Here is a 20,328-nt window from a genome sequence, read left to right on the forward strand (position 1 = left end):
AATTCGTACACCCAAGGGCAGAAGGATTTAATCGCCGTCAGGTCCGAAGTCCATACGCCGCCTCAGCTCTGCGGATGTCTCGGGGGTATGGCAAAGTGGAATCGATTTTTTTGAATTTCTTTTGCTGGGCTCGAATCTCAACTATCTATGCACACAAAATTTTTTCTTTTTTTTTTTTTCTTACTCTATTTTTTATTAGATTTAAATATTCAATTAGTGAAAAGAGATTTATTCCTATAGTCTGTTGCTTATAAAATAGGTACAACTAGTTCGATCAGACGTTAACAGTCATATAAGCAATATCGATCCGCGAAAAGTAGAGCTATGCTTTCCTATCTTTTCTGCCAAAGTCTGCTGATAAGAAAATTTACTGCACTTGGATCTCTAAACAAGGATGGTAAAAAGATAAGAAAACTAATTGTAGACTCTGACTGACAACATTGGAATATTTGATCTTGCTGCGTCATGGCGCATGATACAGGCAACCCAATGAACGCCTATAGGGCGTCTTGTTTATTTAAAGATGGACGACGATGGTATTTGCATATTTTCTTATTCTTTTTTTTAATTACAAGAATTACAAGAAACTGATTGCAGGATAACTGATTTGCATTTGAAATTAACCAGTCGAGAGGCAGAGAAACTGTTTCTGATGTTAAACTGCAGAATACTATCGTTTCATTTGCTTATTCATACAATTTTCTTTCCCTCATTCATTCTTTAATCATATCCTTTTTGTAATCACTACCAAATCCTGCAATCTGATTGGTTCAAAGGAGTGCGATTAATTCCCAAATCGCATCCTTAGGAGATTTTAATCGCATCCTAAAAAATAATTTTTTCAAACAATAAAATAAAACAAAATAAAACAAAAAAATCAACAACAAAAATTTTTTAGATGTTTTTTTTTGTTTGTTCGCATTTAGTTCTTCTACTACATTAAATTGATTATTCTGCACTCTTTATTGTGTCTTTTTCTTGTGTATGATTACAAAAAGGATATGATTAAGTGGTAATTGAACTTCGTGTCGTGCAATTTTGGTCTGAAATCAAACTTGCAATTACAATTGGCACTCCCGCTACGCGGTCGTGTGATTTTGTAATGGCGCGTTTGATTTCAGACCAAGTTGCAGTCCACTCAGTTTAATTACCATCATTATGTTTCCCTGCATACATACAAACAAAAACAAGACACCATTTGAAATCTTTTTATTTATAAATATCTTTAACAGATTCAGCATTTTAAATACTGTACATTAGTTCCTAGTTCTCCCGAGCATGCCACAGGGTAACCAAACCGAGATCAAAAGCTTTACCTCAAAATTATGTTAGCATTGCTTGTCAGTATGAAGTGACTTCGACCATCGAGAAACGCGAGCTACATCCGACTTTCGACTAATCTGTTATCATTTTTGCTGGGAAATATCCATTGAAACAAGCCATGTTTATTTAGTCCTTTTTTTTTTTTCAAAAACGAGTAATCCATAGACTAATCTTTGAATTCTGATAATTCTGATTTATGATTACTCTATTTTTCCTATCAAACTGGAATTCGTAAACCATTATATTTGCCTAGAAGTTATACATCCCAATGTTTTAGGAATATCAAATCATGTGATGAGTCACGTGACTTGCTTTGTCACATGACTTCGAGTCACATGACGTTTGATCATAGTCATGTGACCTTTTAAAGAGCCATGACTTCGAAGAGTGGAATTGTCATGTGACTTTGTAGTCACGTGACTTCTGAGTTAAATGTGACTTAATTTACATATCTCTATAACGAGACGAACAAAACGCGAATAAAATTGAATGAAATAATTATAGAAATATTTACATCCTTTCATTGTCCACTCCATAATAACTAAAACTATAGACAGTTCAGCTTAGAGCTGCTTTTGTGTCACACACTTTTAGAATTTCGTTCAAACTATTAAAACTATATACTCACACCGCGAACTAAACATAACAAAATTTTTCGAATTGACGAGGGTGATTTTTCACTGAACGCAGCAGTAACAGTTTTTCCATAGCCCGTGGTGTTGAAGCGGTAAAGATATGGTCAGTGCATTCTGATCTATCTTCCTATACAAAGAATACGACTATGACAGAGTAAGCTTTTGTACCCAAGCTAGACCAGAATGCACGTTGTTTTGTACGGAGAAAGGGAGCATAGTTACTAGTGATAAGTTATGTTCCTGTCTTCAAACTATAATGATGTTACACTGTTACACGCAGCAATTTCTCCCACAACTTTTGTTGTAAAAACCTTTCTTCAAGATTGTCCTAACTAAATATATAGTGTGTGTATATTATATGCTCATAAAAATAGTTTTATCTTTTACGTTTTTGTAACAGAAAAAAGTGAAATAACCCTTTACGTTTTGCAACTTGTTACAAGTTTCTGCAAGAGACAAGTTGCAACAGAATTTGTGCATGTAACTAGTAGTGCAACCGGCATTATTTTCTGCACGAGTGTCAATAACAAAATCATTAAATGTAACTTGAAATTACTGCTGTGCTAATGCTGCGCTCAGTTCCTGCATGGGACTATGACGCTTCTAATCATCTGGATAGCTAATAAATTAATAATAAAATAATATCATTATATTCAGAAAATATATCATTTCTGGTAATCATACAGAATAATAGTCAAGCAAATGAAAAATCTTCAGGGAATTTTGCGCTCAGACAAAAATACATTGGTTGCATTAATCCAGGTTTTAGAGATCTTGTTTTGGACTTAAAGAGCAAGCCTTTTTTGAATTGACAAAATTTGGAATTCATTGCTAAATAAGCTGCAGCATTAAAAATATTTTTTGGATGCTTCTAAATGTACAATATAGCCATATTGATCTCATTGATCCAATATCCAACGTGATCCACGATCCCATTGATCCGATATATATATAATGATACGTAATATTTTCGATCTGATATCCATCATGATCCATGATTTCATTGATCCAATATCCATCATGATCCATGATTTCATTGATCCAATATCCATCACGATCCTTGATCTCATTGATCCATTATCCATCAAGATCCTTGATCTCATTGATCCAATATCCATCACGACCCATGATCTCATTGATCCAACGCCCATCAAGATCCATGATCTCATTGATCCAATATCCAAGATGATCCATAATATCATTGATCCATTATCCATCATGATCCTTGATCTCATTGATCCGATAGACCAACTTTGATCCATGATATGATTCTATAAGGTCTAACATGTTCTATTACAGCACTGAGCTCTGCGCCAGCCGAGCACCAGTAATGGCTAATCTATCCTCAGTCCCAGAGCCCTTATACGCTCTAGGTAGTGGTGGAGTTCTAACACTAGCAGGCATCGAAAATCTAGTCTCCTCAGGAATCGATTGGATCCCAAACACGGGCGACGAGTAACGGTTTGGCGGTGCATCGTTCCGTTGAGTATTGACATTGTCATAAACCGACGCTGGCCGATTATCGTAGACGGACAGCGGACGCTTTTCAGGGATTTTTGGGGATTCATTGTTACCATGACTACTGCCAGTTGAAGCTCGTCTTTGTAACGAATTCTTAGCTGCTGTATCGCTGTTACTATCAATGGTGGTATAAAACACGCTGGTCTCCGAAGTAACCTTCTTGAATGACGTCAAGATAGGACGCCGACGAATGTGTGAACCGCTACTTGCCGTTCGTTCTCGTGCGCCTTCTTTTTCATCAAACGTAATCGGCGCACTGCCTCGTTTTAGCGACGAACTCAACAGTGCACTAGCACCGCTAGTGAATGAGTGTCGGTTTGGTTTCGTTCTGGGTGCTCTAGGTGCTTCAGTCTTTGTTTCTTGTTCCCTTGGTAACGTACGCTGGGTTATACTAACCACCTCGGCGTGGCTGCTTCGTCTAGGAGGACGCACAGGTTCCCCACCTTGTTTGATGGTTCGTATGCGCGAGATTTCTGGATGCTTTGGAACTGCTACCATTTCTGATTTAGGAGGTGCCGAGTTTAGATTTTCCGCGCTGTAAGCTTGTCGTAGAGATTCTTTATCTTCAAACTGGTTGCTATCCCCCGAGTAGCTCACGGGGCTATCTAGTTCGCCATTTCGATCGATGCTGTCTTGACTCACAAAGAAGTATGTCCCTGTACCAGTCTCTTGGCTCTTTGTCATCATAGCCGCGTTAAAACTCTTACTTCGACCAAACATACTCTTAATACTCTTTAAGCTTCCACTAGCGGATCCGGAATTCTCGCTTTCCAGGCGAGGATGTGACTGATATGGTTCCCTAGGGGGTAGGGGTGGGGAATCTGGTTCTGTTTGTGGTTTTACGTTGAGAGTCTTTGGAGGTGGTGGACGGGCAGGTTTGGCGGGTACGCTGGTGGCTCGTGCCCGGGCTTCCTCCAATGAGATGAGTTTTGTTGCTGGGGACACGGAGATGCTTGCTAGACGAGGACCTAAGGTTCCTGGGACCATAGTATCTGGAAATTGAGAGATACACACATCGTTGTCGTTAGGTCAATACCATCATCACCATCGCCACCATAATCATTATTGTTATCATTATTTGTCATCAGTTAGAATCATCATTATCAGTAGCATCAACATCATCACCTTCACCATCAGCACCAACATCATCAGTTATATTAGTTATCATCAAAATAATCATCATCAGTAATCATCGCCATCATAACCATCAGTCATCATGACATAATCGACAGTTAATGTCATCATCATCACAACATAATCGAAAGTCAACATCATCATCCAACACTATGTAAAATCATTATATTTAGTTGGTGTTGGTTACCTGTGTCACTGTTTATTCCATGGTGAGGACCTCTCTCCTGCATTGAATTGTACTGAGGGTTTGTCACAATAGCAATAGAAGCAGCATTCACATCGAACAGTTCGTCAGTGTTTCGTATCAGAAACTCCACTAATATGGCTTGTACATTAATCTCCAGTAGAGCCGAGTTCCCGTAGTCTGGGTTACGTGGGCTCAGTAGGTTTGGTGCCCACACGATGGCCAGGTTTTTGGCGTGCATACCGGTCTGGGACGATTGCGAAGCAACACGCGATAGATGACGTAGGAGAAATTCCAACGTGCGGTAGTGAGGTGGAGGTAGTTGTTGTACCACGTGATGGATAGCTACTTTACGTTGGTTTTCGTCGGTGATGTGAATTGCACTCTACATGAAGAAAAGGCGGGAAAATGAATTATTTTCAAAATAAGTATATTATAGCGTCGGAATGTTTTACTACTTACCACGAATCTGTCGTACAGGTGATGGGTTAGTAATGGGTTCGGCAATTCTCTGTCGATCGTAAAAATAATGACAATGCAAATTAAACTACGATGGTCGATTATGACAGGTAGTTCAGTTCTAAGGGATGGTCGATTATGACAGGTCGTTTAGTTCTAAGGGATGGTCGATTATGACAGGTCGTTCAGTTCTAAGGGATGGTCGATTATGACAGGTCGTTCAGTTCTAAGGGATGGTCGTTCAGTTCTAAGGGATGGTCGATTATGACAGGTCATACAGTTCTGAGGGATGGCCGATAAAGACAGGTATCTTAACATTGACATACCTGAAATACATCTTGCAAAGCGCACTAATGCAATGAACATCACGTAAATAGAACTCCGACCTCAAGTCAGGTGGAGAATCAGCATCGAAAGCTAACCTGGATACAAAAAAAGATCATGTGATTGGTATGCTTACCGCTTCATAATTCGAAATATTCAGGCCTGGGCACTTTTCAAAATGCCCAACAATTCTCAAAAAGGTCTGTTTGCACTAGCAATTTCGTACATACATACATATATACACTTTATTGGACTCCCAAAAGGGCTTTTCAGGCGCAACTTTACGGCGACAGATCGATTGCAGCTAAATCGCCGAAAATTCAAACATGGCGACTTTCAAGTGAAAATCACCGATAGTTGCATGCACGTCGAGCATGTTCGAATTTGCGGCGACTTGGCTACGATCTGTCGCCATAAAATCGCCGGGCGTTAAACTTGCCAATTGGGGTTGCAATAAGCTCGCCATCAAAATCGTCGCTCAAGTCACGCTTACTTCAAGGTATATAATTCATGTCTGTGTAGCTATAATGGAATGGTCGAGAGACTAGACAAAAACATACGGACATCCAGCATTGGTAGTCTGACATGAAGTATCAGTACGTTACCTTAGCTTTTGTATGGTTGAAGAGGATCCTGTGAGACGGTATATACCATCAATAATACCGTGTTCTTCGATCACAGATGCGCACGCCTCTAGTACTAGGGGAACTGTAGCAACAAACAAGGAAAGAGACACATAAATCACTACGGGGACTTGAAAAAGACGTTCTGGATTACACCATCACTCAGAAAGAGATCTAGTATATTTGACCGTCCGTAACGAAAACCACATTTCAATCGACGCTTCAAGCGAAACAATATAGAGGTAGCGTTGAAGAGTTATTATAGCCATCACTTTGTCTGTCTGTCTGTTCTTTCTTTCTGTTCTTTCTTTCTCTCTTTCTTTCTCTCTTTCTTTCTCTCTCTCTTTCTGTCTGTCTTTTTTCTTTCTTCCTTTCTCTTTTTCTTTCTCTTTTTCTCTCTCTTTTTCTTTCTTCCTTCCTTCCTTCCCTTCTTTCTTCCTTCCTTTCTTTTTAGAATCCTTTATGAAACGAATTTAATTTTGAAAGCTGAACAACCGCTATTGTCTTACTTTGTCGTGAAGTCTGTGCAAGGTGTTCTCCCAAGTCACAGCCAAACGTTCGCTCCCTGAATAAAACAAAATATGACATGATAAATCAGTATTCTAGGTGAAGAGTGAAGTATTCCTTCAGTAGCATATTGTAAATGAGTTAAATATAATCAGTCGAGGCCTTACACTACTGTAGATTTCTGTATTTCGGCTTATTTCTTTATTTCTTTATTTGAGCATTCGTTGGTCACCGACATTTTAAGAGGCGGGAATGAGAGAATATCGCCTTCGTAGTGTCTGTTATGTTAGCCGCAAATGCAATTTAAATCGACCACGTGATGGACAAGTTTTTTATACGTGCTGTCAAGTTTTTATCACGTGGTGTAAGGAACTTGTCCACGTGGTACAACATTGGCAATACGTGGACGATTTGAAATGCGCTTGAGTTTAACATAATAGACGCTATAAAGTTGATAAAAAAAACACAACTGCCTCGGTCTACTGGGAAGAGTAGTATAAATATGGATGTCACAGAACGGGTTTGACGACGTTCGTTAAGCCAATCACAATGCAAGGGATACTGACTGGTCATCCAATCAGAATACGTGAGACTAGATGACCATCATGTATCAGTGATTGTAGGTACTTACTTTAAGATTCCACTTTGCATCAACCGAGCTCTTGAAGGCCTTGATGACAGGAATATACGAAGAAAGCTGATCAGTTTTCCACGCTTCTTGGCCACTAAGAAAAACCGGTAAAATACAAACATCGGTTCAGTTGAAAATTTCTAGTTGTGCGCCTTCTCTTATTTACAGGAATTATAGTTCTAAACATGTAATATCATTTTTGTCAAGGAAATAAATGTGCTCGCTCGATAAAAGAACCCTCTTGATGTTTCTGTGGAGTTCTCCAAGGCTTATCAATGGGACCACTACAATAAAGTGGTGCACTTGGAAATGCTGACTCCATCCCCACCTATTTGAATATTATTATTGGGAAAGATCTGTCTGTCTGTCTGTCTGAAGGTTTCATAGTCTATTTAGATACACTTATTTCAATAAAGTTAGTCACCTGAAAAGCTATAAAGCTGAGGCCGACCAGGATTATGGGTAGATTCATTTTACACGTTCGACCGCTTGATAACTGTTCATGGACTTGCGAATCTTTTACCGGTTACAGTCTCACCTCTTCTGAGCATCATCGAGCTGCAGTTTGTATTAAAAAAGCTTTGTATATATATGCTTTTTTGATATGAAAAGTTTCCCATGATGCTCAGTGATCTCAGCTTTCTAGGTTTTTGGTGACTAACTTTATTGAAATAAGTGTATACATTTTACTGTACCTGGTTTCATGTGAGCATTTCGTCCTGGAGTCGCTGGGATAGGATGATTGTCTGACATATCGCCGATAACCTCAACACACTGACTGGGGAAGAACCCGACCTGTGGAAAATGATAACAAGATGAAGTCAGATTTGCAAGTAGACGGAAGAAAGGAAGTAGAAAGAAATGAAAGAAGGAGCGAGAGAAGGGGAAGAGAGAGATGGTAATGAGCAAGGGCGGATCCAGCCAAAAGTTTAGGGGAACTAATTGAGTTAAAGGGGGGGGGGGGGGGGGGGGGGTGTAATTGAGTTTCTTCCGTCAACACAACGGAAAACAATAAAATAAGCATCTAATTCTTCAGTTTTGTTTTTTGTTTTTTGTTTTTTTCTGCTGAAGGGGGGCCTCAGCCCCCATTTGCCCCCCCCCCGGATCCGCCCTTGATGAGATGAGATAAGTGTCAAGTTATTGAGCTGAAAAAAACCTAAGCTAATAGCCCAATCCTAGATATGCTTCGCTTGTTACACACAAAGGTTTCAATGTGAGGCGTCGTGCAAAATGCTATGAATGTGATGCGTGACAAGAGAAAAGAATAGATTTAGCACGTAGCCTCGTAAAGAAACCTTTGTGCATGACAAGCGGAGCATATCTCGGAAGTGGGCTATGAATGAATAAAACAAAAAATCTCCCTAGATGAGCTTTAAGCTCTTGGAGAAAATGCAGAGAATAAATATGTTTAAATTTAAAAAAACAAACAAACAAACAAAAAACAAAACAAAACAAAAAACAAAAACAAAAAACAAACCAAAAAACAAAACAAAACAAAAACAAAACAAAACAAAAACAAAACAAATAAAATAAAATAAAATAAAAACAAAAACGAACTAACTTGCCTCGTATCCTCGTTTTCCTCTCCACCAGATGCTTTCATCCACTGGGGGCATGTCTATGACAGATATGATATTACCAACCTACAACAGAACGATAAATCACTCAACATCAATAATCCTACTCCAGATATACACCTATTTCAAAATCATCTCGTCGGTCCGAGATTTTTGCGCTTTTATGTTTTCTGACTAAAATGCGAAAAATTACATTTCTAACTCGAAGTTTATTTATCATATTGTAATCTAAAAATAAACTATGTTGTCCGGCTGTGAGTATATAAGATTTGCGAAAGGGAACATTCTTGTATATTCCTTCCGCCTTTCGTTAAAGTGTCGAGTAAGTTCATTTTCTAAGCTCTTCAGTCGTTCTACTTTGTTTGTTAAGTTTCTAATTTAGTGTCGTCTTTAGGCTATATTTCTGAAAATATAAGAGCACTATTCTCTTCCAACAGTGCCTTATAGTTATTTCAAAACACACCCCTGCTTAATCTAACCAAACTGCCTAAATCTGCTTTTCAAGAACGTCCTAGCCAACAGTTAACACAACCAAGGAACACTTTCAAAGCGAAGCTAAAAATATTTCAAATTCTTACCTAAAGAGAAAGAACGTCGCTGTCACAGAGAATAGCAGAAAAACCGAAGAGGTATGAAGAAGGTTTATCTACGAATGACCTCCCTCAACAAACACTCCGAGTTGTATTGAACACTACCGGATATACGTCATTCTATTTTGTGCAACACTAATCACCGAACGTCACAATACATAACTACTCATTGTTTTGAACAAATGAAATTTGACTAATGCCGGATAAGATGATTAAGATCGAGCAAGACACCGATGTTTTGATATCAAAAAAAGTCCTCGAAAATTCTTTTGTATAAGATACATTTTTGAAGAAAGCCATTTGAGTGTTTAATATGTGAGTGCCACGCGCTTGTGCCGTTATACTGTAATATGATTGGGTAGATTTTCAAGTGAGTATGTTCTCAACATGTCCAGAAGCCATTGAAGTGTATTGCCCTTGTAGTTTTACGTCATAAGCTAACAAAAGCCACGGTAAGCGAAAAACAAGAAAAAATAAAACAAAGAAAAATATACAAATGCAAAGAAAGAGAGAAAAAGAAAAAAAGAAAAGTGAGAAAACTAACAACTCGGATGGATTATTCGAATTAGTATCAAATATAATGTCCTGCAAACAGATTAATAAGGTTTAATAATAAAGATTTAATTAAAAATAATATCCCAGTGTGTGGCAAGAATCTTTCACTAGAGCATGAATACCAGTTCCAAGGTGAATCTTAATCGAACCGACAAAAATAACAAAATGATTTTCTTAACAATTTTTCGATTCCGTCAAAGAGCTCGAAAAAAAGGATATTTAAAATAACTTCAAATTAATCAAATACCTTCACATTCCTCTTTAGTACTATTGAACTTTCTTTAAGAAATTCTGGTTGAAGTTCTAAAACGTGTTTTCTAGTAGTGAAACTAAGTTAGCGTTAAGTGAAAATTTTGGCCATCTTTTTCATGATGTTGTATGTGAGCTGAGATAAAAAAATAGAGCTTTTAACGCGAAGAATTGTATATAACCACCTTATAAGTTAATAAGTTAATAGATTTACTACACGAAATGAGTTAATAACCAAATATATATTCATAGTATGGGAATTATAAAACGACCACATGGGAAGACGGAATCCTAAGAATTTACCAACAGTAACAAATATTCAAATTTCAGCTTTTTTGCATTCTAAAATTTGAACAAAAAGATTTCAGCAACTTCGAATGTCGAGGTTCTTTTTATCGAAGGTTTTTGAGTTCAATCTAAAGGAGAGAGAATTGTAAAATGGTAGATATATAAAATGTTATATCGTTAAAAGCAGGAAGAAACAAATATTTAAGAATAATTGTAGAAGTTATAAATAATTAGCAAAAATGAACTACATTTTTAAGAACCCGTTTAAAAATTAACATGCACTTCGGAAAGGAATTTCTGAATTCAGGAATTTCAAAAGAGTTATCATCGGAGTTTTATTCCTGTCTATACCTATGTTTTAAGCCATAGGATAAAATATTAGTGTTGTGAAATTATTTAGAGTAAGCAAAAGGCAATAATTTTAAAGAAACCTAGGATTACATTATAATTTAAGATCATTTATCGCCAAATTACATTAATAATTGCTTTTTTTAATTGTTGAAGCCAACATTTTGGAACGAAAAAAGCTTTACAGAAGAAGCTTTAAAATAATTCAAAAAATAAAGCTAAAGTAAAAGTGCATTATTGTACCTACTGTGCCTTCAATTATCGTATTTTATTATTTAGAAAAATCATTTTTTGAATTTTTTTTTTTCATTTAATGTAGTTGGAAATTTATTCTTTTTGATAAATGCCCCTAGTTTGATGAATGGGGCAAATCGAATCAGTGGAGCGAAATATCAAAATATACAATTTTCTAATATCTGTCGATAATTATAATGAACTAAAAAACAGCTTGGTTTGTCGGTGTATCTTGAGATAATCGGGCAAATCCGCAAAAACCACGAAAATAAGACTTTCACAAATAAAACCTGGATGGAAAACAGAGTTTGAATCACGGAAGGGTTTTGGATTCGACGAAGCAGAAAGCAGGCTTTGTGAATTTAATGACTAACAGAGTCAAACTGTCTGCCGTACGTCAATGAACAACTACACTACCAAAAATAGACATAAAAACCCCAATTCCTAGAAACATTTTCGTAGACAATTCTGATATATTCGAAATTATTGTAAGAGTAGCAGAGAAAAATCCCGGTTGAATTTTGCCTCTATATTTTGAGATTAGAATCAGAAGATTAAGAATTCCACCGTGGGCAAAACTACCAAGAATAAATCTTATTTTAAACGAACTTAAAATATTTAGACATACCCCATATTTCAGGACGCCAAAGCTAAGAAAAGGCTTCTTCTTTAGGAAGAGAAAGTGTGGTCGTAAAAGAGAATGAAGTCCGTAGTACGAGGACAGAGTTTTACAGCTTTGTTAGTAATCACACAGCCACAGTGTCGCACCCCAATAGTGTTTTAATTTTGCCTGACATCCCGTGGCGATTGAAGCATAGCTAATTGATAGAGGTCAACAACGATAAACTAATTTACCAATAGATCTGCCACAACTTAACCAAAGTCTTGATCCCTTTTAAGGAATCACACGACTTCGTTAGGCCATTACTATGGCGACAATTTTGATTGACATTACCACTACCCTGATCTGTTTTATGGGATCCCAAGGCTAGTAACCCGTTACTATGGCGACAACTTTGATTGGCATTACTACCACTCGATTTGTTGTTATGGATCATTAGACTTCATTAATCGTTAATTTGACGTCTGACTTTGTTCGACATTGTGGAATAACAGATTGCAGGAGTTTCTAATTAGTAAATTTTTTTTTTGTCACTTGGAAATAAATGGGTTTAATAAATTAGTGAGATGCTATTTCCGGGTCAAACTACACCGCTCTCTTAATATTACGCATTAATCAATATGGAAGTCTTGCCGTGTACCATGCCAGATCAACCGCTAGATAAGAAATACGCCCACAGGCAGCCCAAGCTGTGTTCTTGTGTATTTTGTAATTTTAACATATAGACAGAAAAAATCATTGAATCATTGCTTGGGTTGCCTGTGGTATAGTTCTTATAACAAAAGGCATTCGTCGGCTTAAAATTGGAAAACGTGTTTTGTTAACGAAAGCTATTTATATTATAGTAGATTATTCGAGGAGAAGATTTAATGTTTTATCAAATTTTAATGGTGATTTACTGCACAGTTTAAACCAACGATTTGAGATTGTACAGCAAGCTTTGAACGAAAGAAATGGGACGAAAACCACAGGATGCCCAAGAAACTAAAAACACGAAGAAACAGAAAACCCAAGAGATAAACGTAACATACCAATAAATACCAAAATATTGGTAGGGGACGTAGACCGCCAATTATCAAAATAGTTTACTCACGTCGAGAGAGATTTCGTCGGCTCCTTGTGCCGTGTATCGCTTGATCACGTGAGCAGCAGCAATAGCAGGTACGTTGATGGCAGAATCGTCCGTTAATAATAAATGATTGCCTTTATTATCCACCTACGAAGGGAAAGGGTAACAATCGTTGACTAATGTCAAAATACGTCACATGGGCTTCCTGTGTTTAGGGTTGGCCTCGATATGATTGGGCCACAGTCGTCACCAGCAAGGGAGGGGAGGGTAAAAAACAGCGCACATTTGCTCACCTCAAACCAATTCAAGACAGGTCCACAGTTCATCACATTATCAGCGATTTCTGTTAAGCGGGTCAGATATGACTGTAATATATCCTACACGTATTTGGAAGGAACAAAACAAACGTGGCAGTCAGCATAAAGAAAGATGATAACGATGATAACTAGTGATGATAACGATAGAATATTGATAATGAAGAAGATTATACATACATATACAGATATATACTACACTATGGCGACCAAAAATTGTCAAAAAAGATGATAATGATGGCGTGGAGTGAGAAATATTCGACGAGCTGTGTCAATAGACATCAATTAACGAAGACGACGATTGTGATGATGACGATGATGATGATTAAGGCCAGGATAAATCATCACAAGAGTAGTGAAATGGCTGCTCGTTTTTTTCTCCACTAACATTAAATGCTACTGGTTGTTTGCCAGTATGTGTGAATGTTCCTCAGTGATATAATCAATATGACACAACAGCGATTCCGCACTGGATACTATTCGATGATTTAGACGTGCCGTAGCGTACTCGCACCACCGGAAAAAAAAAACACAAAATACATCACGCGCGCAAAAACAACGGAAAGCCACCTCAATACTGCAAATAAAAGGCGCTGTAACGGCAGATCCGTTGTAATCACCTTTAGAGGTTCATAAGGTCATGGGAATTAAGAAAATTGAATTTTCTCAACTCACCATATCGTCTGCTGAACCGCGTGAGTCATCTAATGTGTCGGCCAGGGATGGTAACAGGCTGAACTTACGGTCAAAAATACATCTGAAAAAAAGGACAAATACAAAATGAAATTATAACAAAGCTGTAGCACGGCATAATGCGCTGGAATTTTAGATAGACGAGTGTTTTTCTCTTTATAGTGCACTATAACCAAGATAAGAATCAGGCATTCTGAGCTAATTCACACAGAGATATTCTCTATTTATTGATTTGAATATTTACAAGGACCCTGGGTTGACGTCATCATTTCGTGATTTCTATATTGAATATCTCGGCCAGAAAGAGATATCAAAAAGAAAGTAAAGGCCATTCTTATTTATTATATAAGGGGTTTGAAATGAGGAAGAGATCCTGTTTTAGGCTTGATACGAACTTTATATGTGATCTATTGCGCACGACTGAACATTAAATGAGACAGACGTGACCGTATTGGTGCCTGAAGGGGATGAATATTACCAACCCACTTAGTCGACCTATCCTAATTGACCAGACACTTGTACAGACAAACAGATGTACAGAGAAACAGCGTCAAGCGTCTGACAACGATTAATCTAGTATGTAACCTACGGTACTCGTGTCCTGTATTTCCACGACTAATTCTCCGATTGCAAAATTTTATGACAAAAATAAAGGATAAAAAAAAAAAAAAAAAAAAAAAAAAAAGAAAGAAAGAAAAGAAAGAAAGAAAAAAAAAAGAAAGACGAGTAAGTAGAACTCGTATGCCGGATATGGCACCGTAACGTTCAAAGAGTTTTCCCTCTTCAAGAACCAATCAAGACTGACGAAAATGCACTGCTAACAAATCACGAAGCTTGAATACGGAAACCATTTGAATGCTCTGTCAGAGCGGAAATTTGCCTCTGTTTTGCTTTGCGCTGTTAAGGTTTTACACTTATACAACGATTTTTTAAATAGAATAAAAGAGGAAAACAGTTCTGGGTTAGATTGAAAATCTTTTTTTGGGGGAGAAATCGTATTAGAAAACGACAAAATCCCTCAATTTTAAGAGATTTCTGACGCAGATTTTAGCGTTCTTATAACTATATTATTTTGTACGAAGTCTTTTATTCGAGTAATTTGTAAACAGAAACATGGGCACTTGAACAAACGATAATTACTTCTGGAAACAAGACAATTAAGACCGATGACTTAACGCAACCATAAATCATAAATTAGAAAAGAAAAATAAAAGTTTGACAACCGTCAAAACAAACTCGGCGAATCAATGACAATACAAAAGGAAACGACAACTTCTTGAACAACTTTGAACTTATAACAAGGGGTTATTGTCCGCAGGTTTGACACAAAACGTGACAAGATAAATAAATAAATAAAAAGAATTGCTTTCATGAAGTGATTCGAATGATAATACTCAAAATAAAAATGAGATGAAAAAAGCGAAAGTTGTAAAAAATAATTTGGCTGTCAAGATAAATGAATTTGGAATCACTTTACTTGAAAAACGGAAGGAGTTTCAAGTGTATTCAATCAGCTGTTGATTCAGTAAAATTATTTACTTTTTGGGAGGGTAAAGGTTAGAATTAAGAGGGAAAAAATACCAAACCATATAGTCTTGCGGTAAATTGTAACAAAAAACGTAAAATAATACTAAAGAATTAGATATTTATTCGTAAGTTTAGATCCGACAGAATATTATTTTGGTAAAACTATGTAGTAAATAATGTTGTACCAATCGAAAAGGTGATTAAAAATGCAAAAATAGTACTAATGAAATTCTTATAAGTGATATCAATTATTTTAAATATCCCTTAAGTGAAATGTGGCTACTTTTTCAGAAAACATTTTGACGAATTATTGAAATATTTGGCGTAAGAGTATCAATTTCTGCATTTTTGTATAGGAAACTATTCCAGTTTTTGAAAAAATTGTTTTATTTTAAGCAAAGACATTAAAACTATTTTAATTGAAGATTAAAGTTTTTAGTTAAAAGGCTATTTCGAGTACAATTGAAAAAGTTTTTAACAAAATTATTTAGACTTCTTTGGAGCGACTATAATTCTGGATTTTTGGTGCACTCACAAGCGTAAATAAAAGTTCAAAAACTAGTCTTAATTATATCTTCATTTTAGTTGGGGGGATACATTTTTAAAAGCAATAGACAGTTCAAATCAATAGTCAAAAAATAAAAGCTAGTTTCTGAATTAGCATTGCGATAAGCTGTGAGCTTCAAAATATTCGAAAAAAATGGCATATTCTCAGTAGCCAAGCTTGAAAGGCATGTCACTTTAAAACATAAACAAATGACTATACGGCTTACCCGTTTTGAGCGAATTGCATAATCAACATGTATTCTGAACTTTATGGTTGGTTCGCAGTCGATTCAAGAATATTCACTCGTTTGAAGGCATTGAAATCCAAATGTGAGCCAAAAACTTGTAGCTTACAGAACGGTTTACGGAATAAGGGCTTTAGTGGATTCTTTGATTTTATCCTTGAGACATTTCATATGACAACGTCACGAATGGTGTGATCTAGACTGTGTAAATCATGTGTGTTGACTTAGTACTAGAGTACGAAGGTAATAAAGCTTATGATAGGCTGATAGACAGATGAATTAGAGCACAGGATACGGGACGCCGAGGAGTTAAAAATAGACGTATTGGATAATGAAGATTAGGTTCTTATTAATTGTGGGATTAGGTCAATGTCTGAACCAATAAATGTGGTTGAAGGTGAAAATTAATTAAATGGAGAAAAGTAAGATGTTTTGAGGAAGACTGACAAAGGAACTCGGGATGGGGACAGACCTTTTCCTCAAAAAAGAAAAAGAAAAGGAAAGGAAAGAAAGAAAAGGGGAGAAAAGAAAAAAAGAAAGAAGAAAAACGAATGGAAGTCAGAAAAGGAAGGAAGAAAGAAAGAAAAAAGATAAGTTTTCAATGCGAATAAAAAATACGCTTTTTCGATTTAGGGCCCAACAAAAGTGCAAATATATTGCCTAATAATCGTTCACCACAGGAATCCCAAGAACAATATTTCATCTACCAATAGCGCAGCGCAACCGTGACGTCATAAAAACAAAGACAAAGGCGAAATTCGGACAAACAAACTTGCAAGTTTACTTTCAGCAGATAATTTTCACAGCCGATCGCAGTTGATCTTAGTTTACATGGGTTATTATTGTAACTTTAAGTAAAAATAATAAAATCGGTTCGTATAATCCTCGTAGCGGTTAAACAGAATGCAATGTTTGTCCGAATCTTTAAGCTATTTTTAGGATCAGTGCGCTGCGCTATTTAATACCCCTCCCCCGACACACACGCACACTGAAGAGGTGAGTATTTTACCTGTGAATCTGTTTGTCTAAACCAATAAAATTCTCCAAGGCTCTGCGCACGCTCCAAGACTTGCCTCGACATGATACTCGGACCTAAAAAACAATAATGATATCAATATTAATGAAGCGGAAACCAATAACCTGTGCCTCCCCTCCCCTCTAAAAATGGTAAATAGAGAGGTTAGTATTGCAAAGTCTTGATACGAGTAAAACCAGCGTAAATAACCAGGTAAAAACAAAAAAATGACCGCCATTGACTTTTAGAAGTATATACTAATCTAAAAAACTAAACACCATCATCAGAAAGAGCAAGCAGAATTGTGAATTTTTGAAAGCTATACTTCAATACCTAGAATTCCAGTGAAGTTTAATATTTGGAATTAATAATTCTACCTCAAACTTTCCAAGTTTATTCGAATCAGTTTAATCTATAATTTTAATATGGTGTTCATTTAAAATATGAATTTTAAAAGTTATGATGATGAATAGCGTCCATTATTGTATTCGGCGTTTTAACCGCATGAAAATCTCGATAAACGTCTAAAATAAGCCTACGAATTAAATTTTGGCTTAATGAATTTAAATAATTATTATAAAAGTAATGAATTTTAAAGAAATGACGCGATTTAAGATTTCTTATACATTTGCTTTTTTTAACGTCATAATTGCAAATAGCTATGTGTTCTGAGATAAATTACCCGACACCCTTCTTGGTCGTGACTACATCGTCATTCAAGATAGAATGAAAGTGAAAGTAAACTGAGCAATCATCAAAACACAAGAGAAATCGTTTGAAAGTTGGGGATTGTAAAGCGATGGCCGCCCTGATTCTCGCAGTACCAGTCGTTGGTTTTGTAGCTGCAGCAACAGCACGAGCCTTTAAAGCTATTGGAGGCCGAAAGAGAACCGAATGCTATGCCATCGCCGCGGCCGCGTTTTCGGCTATCTTCGGTGTACGAATCATCTGTGAAGAAGAAGCGAAAATAGAAATAGAGAAGGGCAATCCTGATGTGAAAAGACTAGAAATCAAGGACCTTTTCAAACTAAAGCCAAGGAATTTTGACGGACAGAGCCCATCACTGTACTACATCCCGGATTCTGCATACGATCCACAGTACGACTACGACTTCACTAATCACTCTTCCTTCTTGGAAAGGTGTACCAGAGGAGGGTATCCATACAAGAGACCAGCTGGATGGAAAAGAAAGGCTGTGAGAGTGATCGGCAAGTATAAAGATGATGTTTGGTTGGGACAACAAGGCTGGAGGAGTGAATCTTCCTCAGGAGAATGGCCAGTATCCTTCCATGGAACGAGGATAGAGAATGTCCAAAATATCGTCACTGAAGGCTACGACATCGAGAAGTTCGTACGTCATAAATATGGTCGCGGTATCTACTCTACGCCCTATTTTGAGGTCGCCGAACGATATGCCATAAAATTCAACTACAAAGGAGAAGACTACAAGTGCATGCTGCAGAACCGAGTAAACCTAGAAGAAACTGAAACCGTTGAAACACTAGACGGACCATACTTTATCACTCCAAACGCCGATAACATCCGTCCATATGGCTTGTGTATCAAGAAACTCTAACTCAGGACACAAAGCATAGCTAATGGAGTTAACTTGATGATCAAAGAAAAGCTCTGGCTTTTATCATAACTGCGTGATCGATAAAATAAACTTTGTTTCACTATCATTTTCACACTTTGGATTACAGTGAGGAAACTCGAATCGTCATCGGAAAAAATCTATTTGGTCAACTACGATTTCAATTTCACGGCCCCTCCTGTGAGCCCATACAAATAAGGTCTCAAAAACACGGTTTTTGGATCTTTTTACTGGGTTGCCCGTGACAGCCCAGTCGTAAAATTCCTTCGGATTTTTTTGTAGTCTCCTTCAGGAATGTTACATTCTTGCGCAAGAGTACCCATATATGGATTTGAATGACGTGATAATAGATAAATGGCTCATAGATTGGCTTAGCAGCTGAGGATGTAATTCCAGGCTTTAGTAGTAATATAATTGAGCAGTAAAAGAAGATTTCTAGGATTGTAATTCCGATTTTTATTAGTATTAATACAGCTACTCAGTCGGCAGTATTTTGGCTTCAATCGCGGGTTAGTAGAGCCTAATTCAAAATACGGATTTCAGTTTTTGGTTAATAAGGCATATAAATGAAAATATCGTTAAATTTTACGCCGTAATAGAGCTGGTAACTTTGGCAGTAAGTACTTTTCGCTAAGTTTTGAATCCTTTTACTAACCGAGTTTCACAGTTCCACTTCACTTGTTTGGATATTTAAAAAGACAATATTTGAAGAATATAATCAATAATGGAGAGATCGAGAACTTCAGAACGGTTAGCTAAAAAACCATTTAAACATATTTCTGAACTAATTTCTGTCGCTTCTTTGGCCTATACACGGTTCTTGAAAGAAATATATTTATGTCGTCAGACGTCACGAACCTTGGGGTCAAGTTAGTTATTGTCAGTGTAGTTTTAGATGGAGCCTATTAAAACTTAGTGACGTCAGTAACACAACGCTTTTTCCTCCGGTGCAAAACCGCATCAAGTATAGTTTTACTAATCGAGTGTAATTCCACTTCACTGGTTAAAAGATATACAAAAAGCCGTACATTTTTGTTAAAAAACACATTTAAAAGGTGTAAAATTTTGAATAAATTTGATGTGAGAAAAATAAGTGTTTGGACACCTATGTTCCAAAGTAAGATTAGGTGGCAACCCAGTGCACGCTCGAAGAGCGTCTTGTCTCAAAATAATGACTACATCTAGGCAAAAAACAGAAGTAGATTCAGTTAATCTATTGAAAAAAAACACCGTACTTTTTGAGTTGAATGTACGCTATTGGATTATTTTACAAGAGAAAATGCGTGACATAACCTGTCAACAAAAACAAAAACAAAACAAAAACAAATGACAAAAAAACAAAAACAAAAAACAAAACACACACACACACACACACACACAGAAGTGTATTTGAAAACCCCGCGCTTTCTTGGACATTTTGGCCATAATTCATAGGAATTCGTTAATATTTAAAACCGTATTTTTGCTGATTTTATATGCTCATACTACCTGTTGGCTATACATTCGCCTCTTATGGTTTCT

The 20,328-nt window shown here is 36.8% G+C and overlaps 2 protein-coding genes across 6 annotated transcripts in view; one reads left to right on the plus strand and one right to left on the minus strand.

Moving 5' to 3' along the window:
* Positions 1 to 1,193: 1,193 nt before the first annotated feature.
* LOC116295961 (rho GTPase-activating protein 32) overlaps positions 1,194 to 20,328 on the minus strand; it is a 66,700-nt gene continuing 47,565 nt past the window's right edge. For 4 of the 5 annotated variants that reach the window (XM_031703922.2, XM_031703920.2, XM_031703923.2 and 1 more), the window contains 13 exons: positions 17,208 to 17,290; positions 13,863 to 13,944; positions 13,167 to 13,250; positions 12,898 to 13,020; positions 8,907 to 8,984; positions 8,037 to 8,136; positions 7,342 to 7,435; positions 6,713 to 6,768; positions 6,186 to 6,288; positions 5,583 to 5,678; positions 5,260 to 5,308; positions 4,801 to 5,182; positions 1,194 to 4,471 (listed from right to left, as the gene is read on the minus strand). In XM_031703922.2, coding sequence (XP_031559782.2) covers positions 3,252 to 4,471; positions 4,801 to 5,182; positions 5,260 to 5,308; positions 5,583 to 5,678; positions 6,186 to 6,288; positions 6,713 to 6,768; positions 7,342 to 7,435; positions 8,037 to 8,136; positions 8,907 to 8,984; positions 12,898 to 13,020; positions 13,167 to 13,250; positions 13,863 to 13,944; positions 17,208 to 17,290 — 2,550 coding nt within the window. In that variant the 3' untranslated portion in view covers positions 1,194 to 3,251. Of the gene's footprint in view, positions 4,472 to 4,800; positions 5,183 to 5,259; positions 5,309 to 5,582; positions 5,679 to 6,185; positions 6,289 to 6,712; positions 6,769 to 7,341; positions 7,436 to 8,036; positions 8,137 to 8,906; positions 8,985 to 12,897; positions 13,021 to 13,166; positions 13,251 to 13,862; positions 13,945 to 16,180; positions 16,354 to 17,207; positions 17,291 to 20,328 lie in introns of those variants that run through there. The other variant, XM_031703924.2, reaches the window with a different exon arrangement.
* On the plus strand, positions 17,921 to 19,254 carry LOC116295968 (uncharacterized). Its single transcript, XM_031703929.2, has one exon. The coding sequence runs from the start codon at positions 18,013 to 18,015 to the stop codon at positions 18,787 to 18,789; it is 777 nt and encodes a 258-aa protein (XP_031559789.2). The 5' UTR covers positions 17,921 to 18,012; the 3' UTR covers positions 18,790 to 19,254.

This window comes from Actinia tenebrosa, unplaced genomic scaffold (genome assembly GCF_029948245.1).
Source record: "Actinia tenebrosa isolate PJP-AT-01 unplaced genomic scaffold, QUT_ActTen_1.0 PGA_scaffold0__85_contigs__length_37466705, whole genome shotgun sequence".
Taxonomy (NCBI): Eukaryota; Metazoa; Cnidaria; class Anthozoa; order Actiniaria; family Actiniidae; genus Actinia; species Actinia tenebrosa.

Excerpts from the sequence above, each read along its gene's own strand:
- LOC116295968 (XM_031703929.2), top strand. The coding sequence starts at position 18,013 with ATGGCCGCCCTGATTCTCGCAGTACCAGTCGTTGGTTTTGTAGCTGCA.